This window comes from Sceloporus undulatus, chromosome 5, assembly GCF_019175285.1.
Source record: "Sceloporus undulatus isolate JIND9_A2432 ecotype Alabama chromosome 5, SceUnd_v1.1, whole genome shotgun sequence".
In the NCBI taxonomy this organism is placed as follows: Eukaryota; Metazoa; Chordata; class Lepidosauria; order Squamata; family Phrynosomatidae; genus Sceloporus; species Sceloporus undulatus.
The window spans coordinates 160,856,517-160,874,350 of record NC_056526.1 but is presented as its reverse complement, the minus strand read 5'-3'; the positions used below and the strand labels follow the sequence as shown (position 1 = coordinate 160,874,350).

Genomic DNA, 17,834 nt, shown 5'->3' with positions numbered 1-17,834 from the left:
TGCCTTATACAATGAATTTCAGACAGTTCTATGACATTCAATTATTTCCAGTAGGCTTTCTCCCCCACATCATCAGTAATGTACTAGATGGCCCAGATCTGTCTGGCCTCTTTGAATCTGACCTTTACATTTCAATGAGATCAAATCACACCCTGGTTATAAAAAAAGATATAAATGGGAAAGACTTGTAGAACCAGCTGTAATCCATAGCGTATGTGAGTGAGACTTAATCCAGCTATTTAGATGAATGGGGTGACCTCCTCTATTTTGAATGCTCAGCATAGAAATTGAACCTTGAACTAGGTAGAAAATATCAATTAATGTGTAAAAGGAAATAAAATTGCACATGAAAATAAATTCTCCAGTACTTTATGCAGAGCAAAAGAAAGAAAATTTGCTTCCTTCCTTCCTTTTCAAAGCAAAGCATTGCCATTGCCTATTACATGTCTAAAAACAACTTCTTGTATTGCAAAGTTACTTTATGACTTTAAACAAAACCTTAGGATTAATAAGAAAATGATATAAACCTTGATGAATTCCTTCAAATGCCTCTGAAATTCACTTAAAACTTAATTTTTAAAAGTAACATTAAAATGCTACTTATTACACCAATAGATTCACCCCATTTCCATTTGATATATTACTATTGTATTGGAACTTCATTATTCTATTGTTCCCAAAAGAATAACACATTACAGCCAACTACATTACTCAGTTGCTTATTATTTCTACGCTATGTGTTCGTGTACTTACTATTTCATCAAATACCAGTCAAACTGCAATTTGGTGGCTCCAGATAATATTCATAACTGGAACATTCTGTTTGTCCCCAGAACACCAACAGAGAAAAGCTAGTATTACATTCTTCAGAGTCTAGAGAAAATAGACTCTAGATAGGGGGATAGGGCTCAAGGAAAGAACTGTAGGTTGCATGTAGACCCACAATGACATCTGCCCTTGCTCTAGCCTAATAGCTAAAAATTTGCTATTTGTATGCATTTACTATATTTTTCAAAGAGTTGAGGGAAAGGCATCCAGATGAATTACACTTGAGGGGAATATCCCTATAAATATCAGTGTTTCGATAAGCACTTTTTTCTTAAGTGTTAAAGAATTTCAGGAACAGATCGTACATCAAGAAAAAGATTGGCAAAACCTTTCTGGGAATATGTATATGTAAGTCAACATTCCTAGTATGTGCAGATTGATGTGACTGCTAATTTATCCTCTTATGTTATACTGTCTTATATTAGGCACACAGAACAAAGCAGATGCCTTGTATCAAATGCTGTTACAAATTGAGCTAACAAATCCACAGGAGGGATGGGGGATATTGTTCAAAGAATGTCAGGGAGTGTTTGCTATGGAATTTTAATCATGGTTGTAACTGGAAAAATTAATATTAATGCCATGCCCATGCATCTTTGCATAACTGAAGATTCCAGCTTTAGAATAAGAAAGACTACTATTGTATTGTATTCTTGCACCCCAAATAGCTATTGTGCAGCTTATTGTTAAAATTGTTCTCATGTTAAATTTGACCCAGTGCAGTAAAATATGTTCCTTAATCCTTTCCTGCAGGGCTCAGACGCAGTGAGAGCCTGTCAGAAAAACAGGTGAAAGAAGCCAAATCTAAATGTAAGAGCATTGCCTTATTGCTGACAGCAGCTCCCAATCCCAACTCCAAGGGAGTGTTGATGTTCAAGAAGCGTCGCCAAAGGGCCAGGAAATATACTTTGGTCAGCTACGGCACTGGGGAACTAGAGCGTTACGAGGACGAGGGGGAAGAAGACGAGGGGGAAGAAGGTGAGAAAGAGAACACTTTTGAAGTCACTCTACTAGGCACAAGTGAGTCAGAAATCGATGAAGATTTCTTTTCTGATCTTGACAAAGAGGACCGGATTGTGACATTTGACTGGGACACTGGGCTACTTGAAGTTGAAAAGAAACCAAAAAGTGGGGACGAGATGTCTCAGCTTCTTCCAGACAGCAAGGGCAAAGGGGCACTCATGTTTGCCAAAAGACGTCAAAGGGTAGACCAGGTCACTGCCGAACAAGAGGCTATGAAGATGCAGGGAATGCACAGAAGTTCTGAGGAACACCGAGAAGCTACTTCTGTAGAAAGTACCCAGAAAATTAGTTCCTCCTTGTATCAAGCAAAGCAAGAAGCTTCTAGAGTTCAGCAGAGCCATGTTAGCAAAAGCTACATAGAGGTGAGCCACAGTCATGGTACAACAATTCAACAAAATGGCATTGGTGTTGCTCCTGAGACAAATATGATCTATCCATCTTCAGAAAACCTTAAAGCTGCTTCAAACAGAACAGCAAAACCTTTCCCTGGTGTACAGAACAGAGCAGCAGCACCATTTTCACCCACCAGAAGTATGACTAGCCCCCTCTCAGATCTACCTGCACCACCTCCTTATACATCAGCCAGCCCACCACCTGAAGCCATGTACAGAACTGTGTTAACTCCAGTTGCCACCAGCACAACTCAGTCAACTCTGTTGTCTCCAATTGAATCAACTGAGCAGATTGCATCCAGGGACGAAAGGATTGCAGTACCTGCCAAAAGAACTGGAATATTGCAAGAGGCAAAAAGAAGAAGTACAGCAAAGCCTATGTTTACTTTCAAAGAAGCCCCCAAGATGAGTCCCAATCCTGCTCTTTTGTCCCTTGTACAACATACAGAAGGGAAAAAAGGTGCTGGCATGGGCTTTGAATCAGGTCCTGAAGAAGACTACCTCAGTTTGGGAGCAGAGGCCTGTAATTTCATGCAAATCCAAGCAGCCAAACAGAAGATCCCACCTCCAGTTGCTCCAAAACCATCACTTAAGGTTTCTCCTACTGCCACGACACCTGTATCACCAGTCTGGTCCCCTCCAGCTGTGGCAATTACCCAGCCTCCTGTCTTTCCAGCTCCAAATTCACCTGAAGTGGCTGCTCCAGGACCTATCAAAACAGTGCAACCTGCTTATCCCCCACCACAGCCTCCTACTTCTCTTAACCTAGCTAGTCCACTTAAAGGACCTCAAACAGCAATGTCACACCAAAATTATACACCTAAAACCACACCTACCACACCACTAGGAAACAGTGTGCTTGCTGGAGGAGTTGGGCCAGCTTTTGAAATGCCCCCAGCTTTGAGTGGGAAGGGAGCCCAGCTTTTTGCCAAAAGACAATCACGGATGGAAAAGTACGTGGTTGACTCAGAAACTGTGCAAGCCAATATGGCACGGGCTTCATCACCAACACCATCTTTACCAGCTTCTTGGAAATACTCATCAAATGTCCGAGCACCACCACCTGTAGCATACAACCCCATCCAGTCCCCATCTTATCCTCTTGCTGCTACCAAACCACAGTCAAAGTCTCCTGGAGCTTCCAAAACAACCAAGAAAAAGCCTAAGAAAGCACTTAGTTCTTTGGAAGTTATGAAGCATCAACCATACCAGCTGAATGCATCCTTATTTACTTTTCAACCTCCTTCTGATAAAGAAGGCCTGCCTAAGCAACCTACAAAGTTTGACTCACTGTCTGCCTCAAAACAAGCTCTACCTTCAAGATCTCTCGATACTGGTTCTCCTGCTAATGTCCGAGCATCTTCAGTGTACTCTGTACCAGCCTACAGTTCACAACCATTCTCCGCATCAAATGCCTCCAGCCCTGTAATTGAGTCCTGTGCACCAACAGTTCACTCTACTTTTTTGAAGCAAGAATCAGCCTCCTCCTCTATGTTTACTACTCCCAGGCCAAAGTTCTCAGCCAAGAAAGTTGGTGTCACAGCACAGGTGTGGAAACCCTCAACCATTGAAGAGTAAAACATATATACAACTCAGTATCCACTTGGCTTGCAATGAATTGTTTGCAGTGGTGATCTGGCACCCAAAGTAATCCTTAGCTTACTTAATAATTTTTAAACTATCAATGAAATCTGGGTCCAAATAATAAAAAAAGCTTAATTCTGAAATTCTGTGCATATTTACCTGGGTGTAAGCTCCACTGAATACAGTAGGACTTACCTTTGAGTAAGCATGCACAGCATTGCACAACAAATGTTTTTGAAAGAAATCAATATGAATATTAATTTCAGATGACACATGCTTGTATGCAGTCATCTGTATAACAAATAGGCATGTGTATAGTGCCCAAAATGGACATTATTAAGTATTACGTAAGCAGGATGCTAGGTGTTAGTGCTTCAGTACACACATATACAGGGAACACTTTTCCTGTATTTCAACAGTTAGAACATAGCTTTCACAAGGCTTTGTGGGTGGGTATGCAAAATATACCATTCTCTGATAGTCAAATGGTTCAGGTACAATTAACAGTTACTGATATTAGATTTATTTTTAAGTGGTCTAATATTACATCTTTTGCAAATGCTGTGTTCAAAATAGATATACAAAATATTTGGAACATCTTTGCAGTTAAATCATTATGGAGAATCTTGTTAAGATGCCTCTTCAGAACCCTATTCATCTATATTGACTGGTAGGCTGAATTCCTGCTATCTGTTTTCCCATTTCATCCATGTATATGGAAATGTGTGGCTTCCCCTTTGGTATATCCATAATGAAAATATGGATATATAAAATTAAAAACAGAGTTTTCCCAATTCTCAGTTTAAAACTGCACGTGAACTGCCATGATGGATCCATGATAATTCATTCTATGAAAGCATATGGCTGTCTTTCATGTGACTCCACTATGTCACAATCACAGAAAAATATTTCGTGCAAATTGGCACTGATAGTTAGCCTCTGCTTTGGTTCACTTGAGATCCGATTGCAGAATTGCATTCTTAGACAGTAAACTAGTGACTCAATGATGATTCACAACCATGAATTATGGTACGTCTTTGATTCACTCTCTCTGTCCCTCCCCAAGGGTCTGTTGGGGGTGAGTTTTGCTATATGTGAAGAAGAAAGATATTATGAGAAGAAGCTTAGGCTGAGGAGGTTGTTAGAATTTTTCCGATTTTTAAGGAAATGTTGACCTCCACGGTGCTAGCACTTTTTTTTTTTACAACAAGCAAATATCACGAGAGAAAGACAATAAAAATTAGAAGTATTGAAGAGCCAGGATAATCTGGGTTCTACAACTGTGGAAGCAGTGCAATATGTTCATGTTAAAGTATAGTGACTCAAAGCTGAAGGGACATAATTTTGCAACCAAATCAGTATGTGCCTTGAAAATAATTGTCTAATGACATGCTATGATTCCTGGCCTTATCTTTCTGCTGATCACTTGGTACATTTCTTGTTTTCACTTTGGGCTTTCCAATCTTGCTTCTTCTTTCCATTGGTGTTTCTTTTTTTATTCTTGTCTTTCACTCTAATTATAATTAATATACTGTGGACCAGGAGGATCAAGACACTGTTACCATGTCATGTTTTGCTGAGTGTCTTGGGCTAGATTCTGATGATGTTAGTTATAGCTGTGATATGAAAGAATGGTATTTGATAGGCAAGTTATTGAATGTCTAGATACTTACAGAATAACTGAACACAGACTAATTTTCCACTTTAAACTATTCTCTATTCTTATAAAAACTAGTTCTATATGATGTGCCTTGACTGTGAGGATGTCTAGTATGATGAATACAATTTGTACCCTTGAAGGAGGGCATACACATATGTGTAGATTCCTTACCACAATTTCCACCAATGTAATATGATATTATGATTAGAGAAGCATCTAGCTGGAAGGCCATATCAGTGGACAGACAAATAACACATCAATATCGGCTCCATATGGTTGTGGAAACATAAGTGATTGGGAACAGTGGCCCATACTGTGCTGGTGATATTTTTAATGTGACATTGAAACAATGAAAAAGTGTGAAGATAGACCACCATAAGAAAAGGGAAATCAGTGCAAAGTCTGCCTCACAAAGGTATACACTCAGGAAATATTTCAATTGCATGTTGCATTGTACACTTAAAACATATGCATTCCTTGATATGCAGGCCTTATCTAAAGCTGGTGGAACAACTTTTCTTGACTAGCAGCAACATATTTATTCAAATAGTCCTGTTTAACCCCATGGAGCTTTTGTCTGAAGTTACAATGGTAGGTGGTTTTGAAAAGGATATTTTAGTTGAATTATTCTGTAGTGGAAGTCAAGGTTGAGTGTATAAATTTTAAGAATCTAGCCCATTCTACATAGAAATGTACACAGAGGATTATTTTGCAGCACAATTTATCTAAGCTTATATGGTACCAATATTTTAATCCTCTTGAGATCTTTTTGTTCATTTTCCACTTGCAATTTATTTTATTTTTCTCTCTGACATTAAAAGGTTTCCTTTCTTCTTTCCTTGATTTTGTGCTTTTTCTTTAGTTTCCGTGATGAAAATATAGTTTTGTTTCATTTCCTTCCTTCCTTCCTTCCTTCCTTCCTTCCTTCCTTCCTTCTTTCTCTCCTCCCTTTTCCCCCCAGAATGTTAACATGAACCCATTCAGATTCTACTGAATTGATTCACCCTTACAACAGACCTATTACATTAAATCTGAACAGGGTTTCTCATAACACTTATGGTATTAAATAAATCAGTTTATCTGACTAGTCATAAAGCCATGTTCCAGCAGCTGACCATTGGATTTCATATATGTAGTTCTTTATTTTCTATTAAAACAAGGAGAAAAGGAGGAGAAAGACATTCCACTAATGTATCTTGTCCTCTATTATCACAGGTATTCCAGTGTTTGATCATTTTCATAGAGATATTTTAGAACCTGAAGGGAAAGATTATAGGGAAGCCTTCTTTCACAAACCTTATTATTCCCTTCTCAGCTTTCCTTCACTCTTCTGCTAGTTAATCTCTCTCTCTTAAATGCTGATCAGATAAAATTGTCAGAATAATGTCCAAGTGCTGATGCCCCATCACTGTGAGAACATCTCAGAAATGACAGAATCATCCTTTCCCAGTCTAGCTTCCTAAGAGTGACTCATTTGTTGCCTTTCAGAGCTGCTGATATTTTGCTCTGCTTCTTGGGTTCTTCCCATTTAGGAATCCTTCTTTAAGTGAGGTGAGTGAGAACTATATTTAGTGTTAGGTTGAGTGCTAGGATGCCAAAAATGCTCCTCTAGTAATTTAAATGTAAATTAATTACTCTACCCTACTTTACACAACAGTTTTAGTAAGCTGACATGAGGTGCATCTGTTAAAATTACAGTCGGCTTATGAATGTTTCAGCACCTAGGCTTGAACCAAGGGAGAGTGAGTTGTAATCTGGATATACAGTGACACACTTACAACACTTATTCATCCCATTGAAGTCCACACAGTAAATAACTGTTGGATTCAACTTGTTAAAACATTTACTTGAATCAGAATATTGCTTTGATACAAATATAACAGAGGTTAGAATTCATAAAACTTCTTCTTATATGAGTGTATTAATCTTATGGGTACCTGCATTTTAAAAACAATGCTCTTTTCAAAATAACTATCCAAAATGATTTTTAAAAAAGAAGAAGTGTCAGATTCATACATAGTGATAAGTTCAATGTTTACTTTTAAGTGCTGTTTTCCAAGAAGTGTGCTGGAGCACCTATATTTTGCCGTGACACAAGGACCCCTTGTCCTCTTCCTGAGTTGAGAGTTTTAGATGCTTTTCATTTTTAACTCCATCAGCAATGGGTTGCAAAGGGGACTGGTAACAGAATACAGGGCCTCTCACCTCTTGTTCAAATATGGCCTAGGGCAGGAATGACTGAAAGCCATGGCCAGCTGCTGAGCAGTCTGAGTGACATCAGTGGATGGTGACTGTCAGTCCAGCCAAAGCAGAGTAGTTTCCTCTCACCCAAACATAATTCAAATAAGCATTAACTGGCATTCTTTCTGGAAGATCCAGAAAGGCCAAGGAAATGTGAACAAATGTTAAAGTGATAATACACTCTAGGTTATGTAGTATATACCCCCTCCCCCAAGTCAACATTATCCATTTTTTTCAAGTTCTTGGGTTTTCAAATTGCCTTTATTTTTGAGGCATTGAATGCAAAAGCTGAAGGGAATGCCTGTAGGACAGCAAAGGGACCAGTAGGTCCATTGCATAAGAACGTTAGGGAGCAGTGAACTTTGGAGAGCTGTGAAAGGAACATTTGCAGCTTTTGGCTGTTATTGCCCTCCTATCAACCTTTTTACATATGCTTTCTCTAGATGCCAAGTGTTATACTTTGCTCTTGTGTGTTAAACCTATACCCATTTATGCAAGCCCTGGCTATATTTCAAAAATCAAATCTGACGATGATTATGAAAATATGTAAGACTTGAAACACTCTGAAGACACGGGCTCACAAGCTCATGTTTGCTTAACAACCTAAAGCCTATGGTAAAGGTGCATTTGTAAAGAGTAAAGGAGTGGATGGAGGAATTATCTTAATTCTTATCTGCCACCACTTTTCCACTCCCCAGTTATATTTTGAGGCCAAAAGAATGCAATATATCTTAAAGAGAGGGGTGTGGAGGCTAAAAAAGCAGGTAAGAATTAGATACACATACCATGCAACACATGGCCATGCTCACTCATGTTCATGTTACCTGGCATACACAAGGTTTGGCATCCAGTTAATAATATTGCATGAAAAAGTTGTGTTACACAGGTGGAGTGATTTTTTTTTACAGCACAAAACAGATGTATCCATTTGATGATGGCATAAGTGAAGCTGCACATGTGAAACCACATTAAAGTACATACAGTAGATGTAAATGTGCATTGCCTCTATGTCTTGGCTTTGCAAATTGCATTTGCACAACAGGTTGCCAGCCATGCACATTGATCTTCGATCCACATGCATCACACTAAGGTGGAATAGGGAATGCATAAAGTAATTCCAACAACAACAACAACAACAACAACAACAACAACAAATTATTTATATCCCGCTTCATCTGCACTCAGGCAGTCAGGGCAGCTGTGCCAGAGGATGTTTACAGTAATGAAGTAATATAAGATCCTGGCCACTGTTTGCTAATACAGTGTTCTCAGAGAATTTAGCTTCTTCCTTACAAAGCAAGCAGGAAAGTGATGGAGCCCTGGTGGCACAGTGATTAAATGCTGGTACTGCAGAGCCTCTCACAGCCACAAGGCTGTGAGTTGGATCCTGCAGGGCTTCAGGGTCAACTGAGCCTTGCACCCTTCCATATGTCACTAAAATAAGTACCCAGCTTGTTGCGGGCAATTAGCTTACACACTGTAAACCACTTAGGGAGTGCTTAAGTGCACTGTTAAGCGGTATAGAAATGTACTTGCTATTGCTATCATAGAAGTCTTTCTCTGACACCAGAGAAGGAGTGAGCTCTTAGGATGATGACATAGAACAGTGGATCCCAACCTTTTCTATGCCCCACACCCCTAGAAAATGTTTGATGAATGTTAGCACCCCTTACAAAAGTAGTAACACATTTTAAGATTAAGAAACCTAATTTCTAATTTTTGAATCACAAATTGATCCACATACAATACGGTGGGTGAACAAATTGAACTTTAAAAAACAAACAAAAACCTTTTAACTCGTTACATAAAATCCAAATCTAAATTAAGCAAATGAGTGATGACTCATGGACACAAGCCACTCTTTGTCACATCCCCTGAAATTCCATCTTGCACTCCCTCCCTCCCATGGTGTGAGCACTCCAGGTTGGGAGCCCTGACTTAAAAGTATATTTTCTGCACTATTCTACTTCATTGTACCCCCACTTACACAACACAGCTTGAACAAAAAATATATATATTGTAGGATGCCTATCCAGTGTGATAAGCTTCTCATTCCAATAATGAGGGATATGAATATGTGAAATTCGAACCACAGAGGTACCATACAGCGTGTCCTGTAAGAACTGGCAGAGCAATCATACAAGAACCTACATGAAAGAACAGTATGACAGATAAGTAGTTAGAATCTGCTGGAAAAATCAAAGGAGAGATGTGACGTACACCTACACTGTAGATATAATGCAGTTTGGCACTACTTTAACTGCCATGGCTCCATCCTACAAAATCTTGGGATTTGTACTTTTGTGAGGCACCAGCAGTCTTTGGCAGCAAAGGCTAAAGACCTTGTAAAACCACAAATCCAAGGATTCCATAGAAGCTATAGCACTTAAAATGGTGGCAAACTCCATTATTTCTACAGCATAAATGCACGCTTGAAGAAGGAGGAGTGTATGTAGTTTGGAGGGATAGCTGTACAAATAATGTTGTAAGGAGTCAGTTCTGTTATGTAAGGTTAGGATACACAAAAATATTTTTTTTAATTCTTTATGACATGACTTCATATTCTGAATACTATGTCCCATAAATACAGTGCGCCCACGCTATACGCGGACTTCAACATACATGCTCAAGCCCTGGGGAGCATGTGGGGCACAAGGGGTGGTGCGTCCCATTACTGAGCATTAGAAAGGTTTTAAATATGTTTTTATAAAGAAATAAAATTAGAATAAGATGAAATTATCACCAAAAAGCAGCAAAAAGACTTGGGGAACCCTAAAGATGAATTCATTTATTATGCCATAAGCTTTTGTGAATTAGATCCTATTTGACTGAATATTTTGGCTTTTGGAAGCTTAGACCATAATAGAAGTTAGTCTCTAAGGTGCAAGAAAACTTTGGCTTTTAATGCAGCTAAGTAGAAATTATTATCAAGATTCTCTTGGGATCAGAATCCTTTCCTAACACAAAGCACTTTATGTCCATTTCATTTTCATTCAATTTTTAATTAATTTGTATGGTACCTTTTGTGCCATCACCATTCCCAAAGTGGTTTACAATCCATAGCAAAAATAAAATAATTATAACTAAAATCATATCCTGTAACAATGCATGAACTTATTGAAAATTATAATTAAAAACAAATATTTGAAATCACGTATCTCAACTTCTGCTATATTTTATAATATTATGAATAATCTCAATTAGCAACAAAAGAAACAAATTATCAATCATTCCCTACAATTGTGACAAAACTATAATTCCAAACAAATATAAACATATATACACACAAGCCAACGAACCATAATAGCAAAAGTTTAATACATAAAAAGTCAGACCAGGCAAAAATAGACCAGCCTAGTGGCTAGGTTCTACAATGAACAAAGCTACAAAATCCAAGAATATACCCTGCAAAATTGCTACCATGAGAAAAGACAAAATAAAATCACTTTATCAAGTAATTGAAACAATTACTAAACATTGCAAAAAAAACAAGATCCCCCATAGCATGCATAATTATAATTTAAAGTGCAAATAGGTTCCAGCTAAAGGGGAGCTCTTTCGGCTTGATAAAGAAAACGGATAGATACTGTACTGGAAAGCTCCACCAGAAAAAAAATGGTCTTGAAAACTTAACCTCAGAGATCTGTATGAAAAATGAAACCCAATCAGTGTCTCTATGACACAAAAAAGATAACAGCAAGTTTGGCCATGAGAGAGAACTGCATACAACAGTATGCAATCCCTCACCTCAAAAAGCTATTTGGATTACAGAGATGCTCAGCTGCTCCAACTTTTCAGAGAGGAATCACTCTGTATATTCTGTAAAGGTGAGAATGCCAGAGAATGAGACAATGGTGCTAATTCCAGTAATAACACTGGAAGATCATTTTTCTAATGTATGCATCAAGATTTCTGTTGCAAATAAGACACAAATGACTACTGTTACAGAGATTTTTAATAATACATAGATATAAATTAAAGACATGCTGCTTGTAGTGGACATCTGCTGTTCTCCTCCTTCCCTGCTTTAAATTCTCTAGGGATTAAGCTGGTTGTTGTTGTTTTTCTCTCTTACAATCTCCCTAAACTCTCCCAGTCAAATTTCCAGTTATAAAGTTCTATCTAGTCTAATTTAATGCCTCACATGTCATTAGTAGCTTCATTAGCTAGTTTTTAATTCAGATTTTAGTAGAAAGGTGGAGTGTGAGAGCAAGCTTTGTGGATTTAAAACTTGACAGCAGATGCAATATTACCATGCTAGTAGGTTACGATGTACTGAGCACTTCTTACACAAGCCTCACAAGAGTACTAGGATTTACTGAAGAGGCATATTTGACCATTCCTCTCCATCAGAGAATCTGGCTTCCTTGAGTCAAGAAAACAATTGTCTCCAAAGAAAGAATGTGAAACAGGCACAGCAACAATGTTAGATGCTGTTGACCGTTTTAGAAGTGAAGTTCTTCCTATGACTGACTGCATGCATTAAAAGATGTCAATGTTCATCTTTTCAGCTCCCTCCCTCAATAAATAGTTTAGAAGGCAAGGGGGAATTACATACTTTTACAGCAACATTTCATCCATCTGCCCCCAAAGAACTTCTACTTCCAACCTCACTTTTCTTTCTTAAAACCTTCTGTTTTGCTAACTCTACTATCAATGGTGATGTTGGGAGTGATTTGTGAACATAGGTAGCAGGTCAAGTCAAGATTTTCAGCCTAGTTATTGATACTTATTGAGCACTATTGTTATTATTCTGCATGTTTGCAAGTCCTTTTTTCATTTTTTCAAAAATTCTGTGATGTAGCTCAGTGACTTCCAAAATACAGATGATAATTTATGGCTGAGGTCTTCCTGTAATTCAAGGCTGAAATAAGATCTACTGTATATACTCATGTACAAGTTGACCTCATGTATAAGTCAAGGGAAGGTTTCAGGGTCAAAATCATGGATTTTGATATGACTCGTAGATGTCGAGGGTAAAATGTATGGAAGTTATAATGAAGGATGGAAAGGGGAAAATACCACTTTCATCCCTCCTTCTCCTTTTCTGCACCTCTCCCAACCACCTAACATCAATTTCCAGGTGCTGGAGGAGAGGTTTTAACATCAGATTGAGAAGGAAAGCAAGTGGTGTTCAATGGGAAGTTTTTCCACTGGGACAAGAAGCCTTGAAGATCGGACTAGGGAGAGAAGCAAGTGGAGTTAAATGGGGAGTTTTTTTTCCTCTGGGAAGAGAAATCTTACAGATCGGATTGGGGAGAGAAGCAAGTGGAGCTAAATGGGGAATTTTTTCCATGAGAAGAGAAGGTTTGTAGATTGGACTGGAGAGAGATGCAAGTGATGTTCAACGGGGAGTTTTTTCTATGGGAAGAGAAGGCTGATGAAATAGATTCAGCCTACAAAAGCTTATACTACAAATATCTTTCAGTTAGTCTCCAAGGTGCTACAATATCCCTTTGCATACTGATGCAAATTAACACAGCTATGTCTTTGAATACTTAGGAATGTTTCTGATATGTATGGAATGTTTCTGATTTGTGTCCATTCTTCTGTACAGAGAAACTACAGCCCACCCTTCCCTTACGTAGGGGATCTGTTCTGGACCCCCCCCCCCAGTGTAAGGGGAATTTTGCGTATGCTCAAGCCCCATTTAAATGAATGGGGCTCGTGCACGCAGTGGTACGGCGGCCACTGCCCCTTCTGGGGCACACTCACCCTTGCTTCGTAGCGGCTTTCAGCATATGCTGAAAGCTGCGTAAGGCACACCCACGTATAACACAGGTGCACTGTATTATGTTGGCTTCTGTTAATACTAAAGTGCATCATATGTCTTGTGGGGTAGATAGTAAGGGTCACTGATAGTTTCTCTTAGAAGAAATACAAACTGTAGTTGGGAGTGTATTGAACTACATATGTATGACTGCATGTGTGTATTGGGTTTCATGCTCTAAAATAGTGATTTCCAAACTTAGATCCTCCAGATATTTTGGACTTCAACTCCCAGAGCCTCAGACATCTTGACCAATGGTCTGGGATTCTGGGGGCTGAAATCTAAAACACGTGAAAGGCCCCCGAGTTTGTGAATCACTGCTCTGAAAGACTAGCTGCTGGAGGGAGAATACTGACATATTCATGTACAGTATTTGTGGCTGTACTCACACATCACACTAAACCATTGTTTAGAGTTACACTAATGAGCCTCCGACTGAGACCATTTGCCTCCCTCTTCTCCAAGTACAACTGCAAGTGAGATCTCAGAAGCATTATCTTCCGTTTTCAATTGATTTAGATTGTTTTATGTCATCCCCTTCTCCCAAAAGGTGTTGTTGGTTTATTAATGTTTCTTGAAAAGCACATCATTATCCTGCTTTGTTTCAATAAGCTACAATAAATGCTAGCCATTGTTCCTTCTTCAGAGATAGCAACAACTCCTATCTAGTTGAAAATGGAAATGGATGCTTCCAATCACTTCATAGATGCATTGGAGGAGGGAAGAGAATCACAGAAGGCTAAGCTTATGCACATCTTACAAAAGGATGGTGAATTACTGTACTAGTGATTGTTTTGATGGTGGTGTTTGCCATCCTATGAATCTGAAAATTTTAGAACCCAATGATATGGTCTATTATTTTCATATTGTAATTTGATTGAAAACAATTGATAATTGTAGGATTGTAGGAAATCTTTTAAAGTAGTTTAAGAATTTTCCAGTTTTTTTAAATACAAATATCAAGTTATTTAAAATGCCAAATGGTTTTTCACCAAATTCAAAAGCAATGACAGACTGCACCTGCTACTGAATATCTTTAGTGTCTTTCTAACAAAATCATTCATGTGGCATTACTGTATCTCTCCAGATGGTGGTAGTAGAGAACTTTTTTATTTTAAGTACAGGAATGAGTTATTAGTTGATTTTTAAGATTTTTAGAAGATATGAAACAGGAAAAATAGTGACTGCCAGAATCCTAGCACAACACTCAGACTGCAACACCATGCTGACTCCTTGTACACATGGTTGCTAACATTTTAATCAGCTCCCACTGTTGGCTTGATTTTGGCACACAGACAAATGTTACCACCTCTTAATTGCAGAACATGCTACTGTTAAAGGCACAGCTTTACAAGACAGATCCGAAATTGGCACAAGACTTGCTGTATAACACCATTCCATCATATTGACAGTTTCTGCCCAGAGAAATTTCCAGAGTTTTGAAATTTTGACGTTGAGTTCAGCAATGAAAAGATGAAGTTTGGTATGTTACCCGGCTAGATTGAGAATTCCTCCCAGGGTAAGCTAGTAAATTGACTTTTGCATGGATGTTTTAAAACATTGTAGAAGGTAGAAGTTAGGTGTTTGCATTTTCAAAAGGCAAAGTAGATTAAAAGCAGAATCAGTGGTTTATCAAGTTTTAGAAGATTGTAACTCATGCATGGAGGGTACACATGAAAGCTTGCTTTTTTAAACAAAACAAAACCTCCCTGTCTGTGATCTTTATGATTGTGGATTGTAGGCTGTCAGTTGAGGGAGGAAAGTTCCACATCACATGGCCCCATGGAAAAACCACACTTAAAAGCAACTGACAAGTTGTTACAGTCATTACACATGATGAAACAGTAAGCATAGATGGTTACTTCACTCCCTCTTGAGTAAATGCAGGAAATTAACTACACTATCTAGTGTTTTGTCCTATGACATTATATAGCTTTATATACATAATATGCTACAGCAGAAACATAACACAAGGTTAACATGTCAAGTCATGTTGACCTCATTTGATGTTCCTGCTACAGTGTTGTATCAACACAGAGCTATGATTGTGCAATGAGGTAGTTCATTTCCTGCATTTAATTTTGTAACTTTCCACAACTTTTTTCAGCAATGTATTTTCTCTTCTACATTTTCCTCTTTTATTCTGTAGATGCGGAAGGGAAATCGGAACAGACTCCTTCTTTTTAATTTGTTGCTTAGGTCTGTAGCCTTCCTATCTGTCCCCTTTCTGCATTTGCTTTATTTCTTAATTGCCCCTTTTGTCTGATTTTCTCCTAGTCTCTCTCTCTCTCTCTCTCTCTCTCTCTCTGGCTTTTCTTCGTGAACGAAGATTCAGGAAGGACTCATCCTGCACTTTCTACAAACATGTTGATGACTAAAAAGACCAATCTGAGATACTGTACTATTCAGTACTCCTACTACTGAACAGCAAAAACATGTTGTTCAGTTTCCCACATGGAGCTCTACTAACACACCTTCTAACTGTCCCAGTTTGGCTGAGAAGTCCCAATTAATCATCTGTTCTTCTACTTTTTCAGCTGCTTTTAAATGTTCTGGTTTCTCTCTCCCAACTCCACTTTTCTTCTTTGCCCTCAGTTTACTTCAGTTTCTGCAAAGTGAGTTCAGACTGGAAAAGTAGTTTGAATCTGTTTAGCTCAGTGGTGGGAGGAGGTGAAGAAATCTTGCTTCTCCCAGGAAGGTCAGGCAAAAGAAAGCTCCTGCAGGCTCTCCTAGCTGTTGTGTTCTTTATCAAGAACTTTTGCCATCTTGGCCACACTCTGGAGTAACTTCTGTAAATGTATCCTGGGTTCCATCTGTAAAATGTTGGAGTCTGGGCCCTGAGACAGATTCTTTAAAAAAAAATATCTGTATTTAAATGGTTATAACTGTTCTAAGAGAAGGTGAAAATTAAAGTTCTGTCTAGAATATTCATCTTGTAAATTGTTTAGCCAAATTTTTGTTATTTGCCATCATTAACTTTGATTTATGCAACCTTTACAGAAGTTTTAATTTTGGGTGTTTTCCGAAGCTGAATTTCTTGTGATCTGTGGGCTTTAAGAGCTTGGGAGCTGTTCAGCTGCCCCTTCTTCAGCAACTGCACTGTGGCCCTGATCGGCCTTTCCAGGGCGTGAAAAGGAGCCACAAAAAGTGGCTCCTTTTTGCATCTTGGAAAGGACACCATAGCTACATTTACTTGGGTATACAGAACTTCTTCAGTGCACCATAACACCACGCGCCATGTGAAACATCACGCAGCATCATGGCACCCTGGGGTGGAACCAGGGCATGCGTTGTGGAGATGCCATGCCCCAGCTCTGTGCCCCAGCCGGCCCAAAGTGCTGGTCTGTACAGGGCCTTGGACAGGTTTTTATAAATGGAAAATACCATGAGTCTGATCAGCAAAGGACTGATCCAGCAAGACAACAATAATGTGTTTGGTAATAATGAATTGTTCTGTTCTAATATAGATGGTTATGACTATACTAGAAAGCATACAGCAAGATGATTCATTACTTAAGTACACAGTGACTAACAGAATTAGAGTTCCAAACACTACTTGGTTATACTAGGATAATTATAGAAAGCAACTCCATTTAGTATATATGGTGCAGTATGACAATGGCAAACCCCTGCTGAAGAAACCTGCCAAAAAACACCACCCCAATAGCATCATCTTGGGATCACCATAAGATTGAAAAGACTTGACGGTGTAAAAGAGCAACATTACTCACTAGGTGATCTACTGAGAAAAGAAAAACAACAACTTGCTACAAAATACATGTTCTGAGGAAGAAATAAAGAGGTGTTTCTGAGTTTTCCAGTGAATTGGAGTTGGTTTAGATTCTGTTATCTTTTGCTAATATTAGTTTTTTGTCTTACATTGGGATGTACAACCTGTAACTCTGAGTCACTGGCAGACTTCAGCTGATTTCTCAACAGCTCCTAAGGCTAGTAGGAACCCATTCAAATGGAGTTTGTTGTAGGGGAACAATGTTCCCAGTACGCCAAAGAGTCCAGCTAGCAGTGAGTAACTAGCAGTAGGCTAAGTGTAGGTTGCTACAGGATGGATTGTACTGACCTTGCATGCATGCATGCATGCATATATATATGAATGCAGATGCTAAGCTCCACTGCTGACTGATATGGGATGCAGCCCTCAGGACTGGAAAGGATGTGCATCCATCTTCTGCTAATATCTTAATATTAATATTTTAATCTCTTAAAATAATCCACATTATTTTAATGCATCACTTTTGTACATTTTTAATTGTACTGTTCTTTTAAATTATAAGCCACTCTGAATTCTAGTTTTGGAGGGAAAGCAGGTAACAAAATA

General features: G+C 38.6%; 1 protein-coding gene across 2 annotated transcripts in view; it reads left to right on the top strand.

The window, feature by feature from the left end:
• The window catches only part of SYNPO2 (synaptopodin 2), a 119,003-nt gene that overhangs the window by 92,080 nt on the left and 9,089 nt on the right, over window positions 1–17,834 (top strand). Inside the window, exon 4 of one of the 2 annotated variants that reach the window (XM_042468524.1) lies at window positions 1,582–3,791. In XM_042468524.1, coding sequence (XP_042324458.1) covers window positions 1,582–3,791 — 2,210 coding nt within the window. Of the gene's footprint in view, window positions 1–1,581; window positions 6,322–17,834 lie in introns of those variants that run through there. The other variant, XM_042468523.1, reaches the window with a different exon arrangement.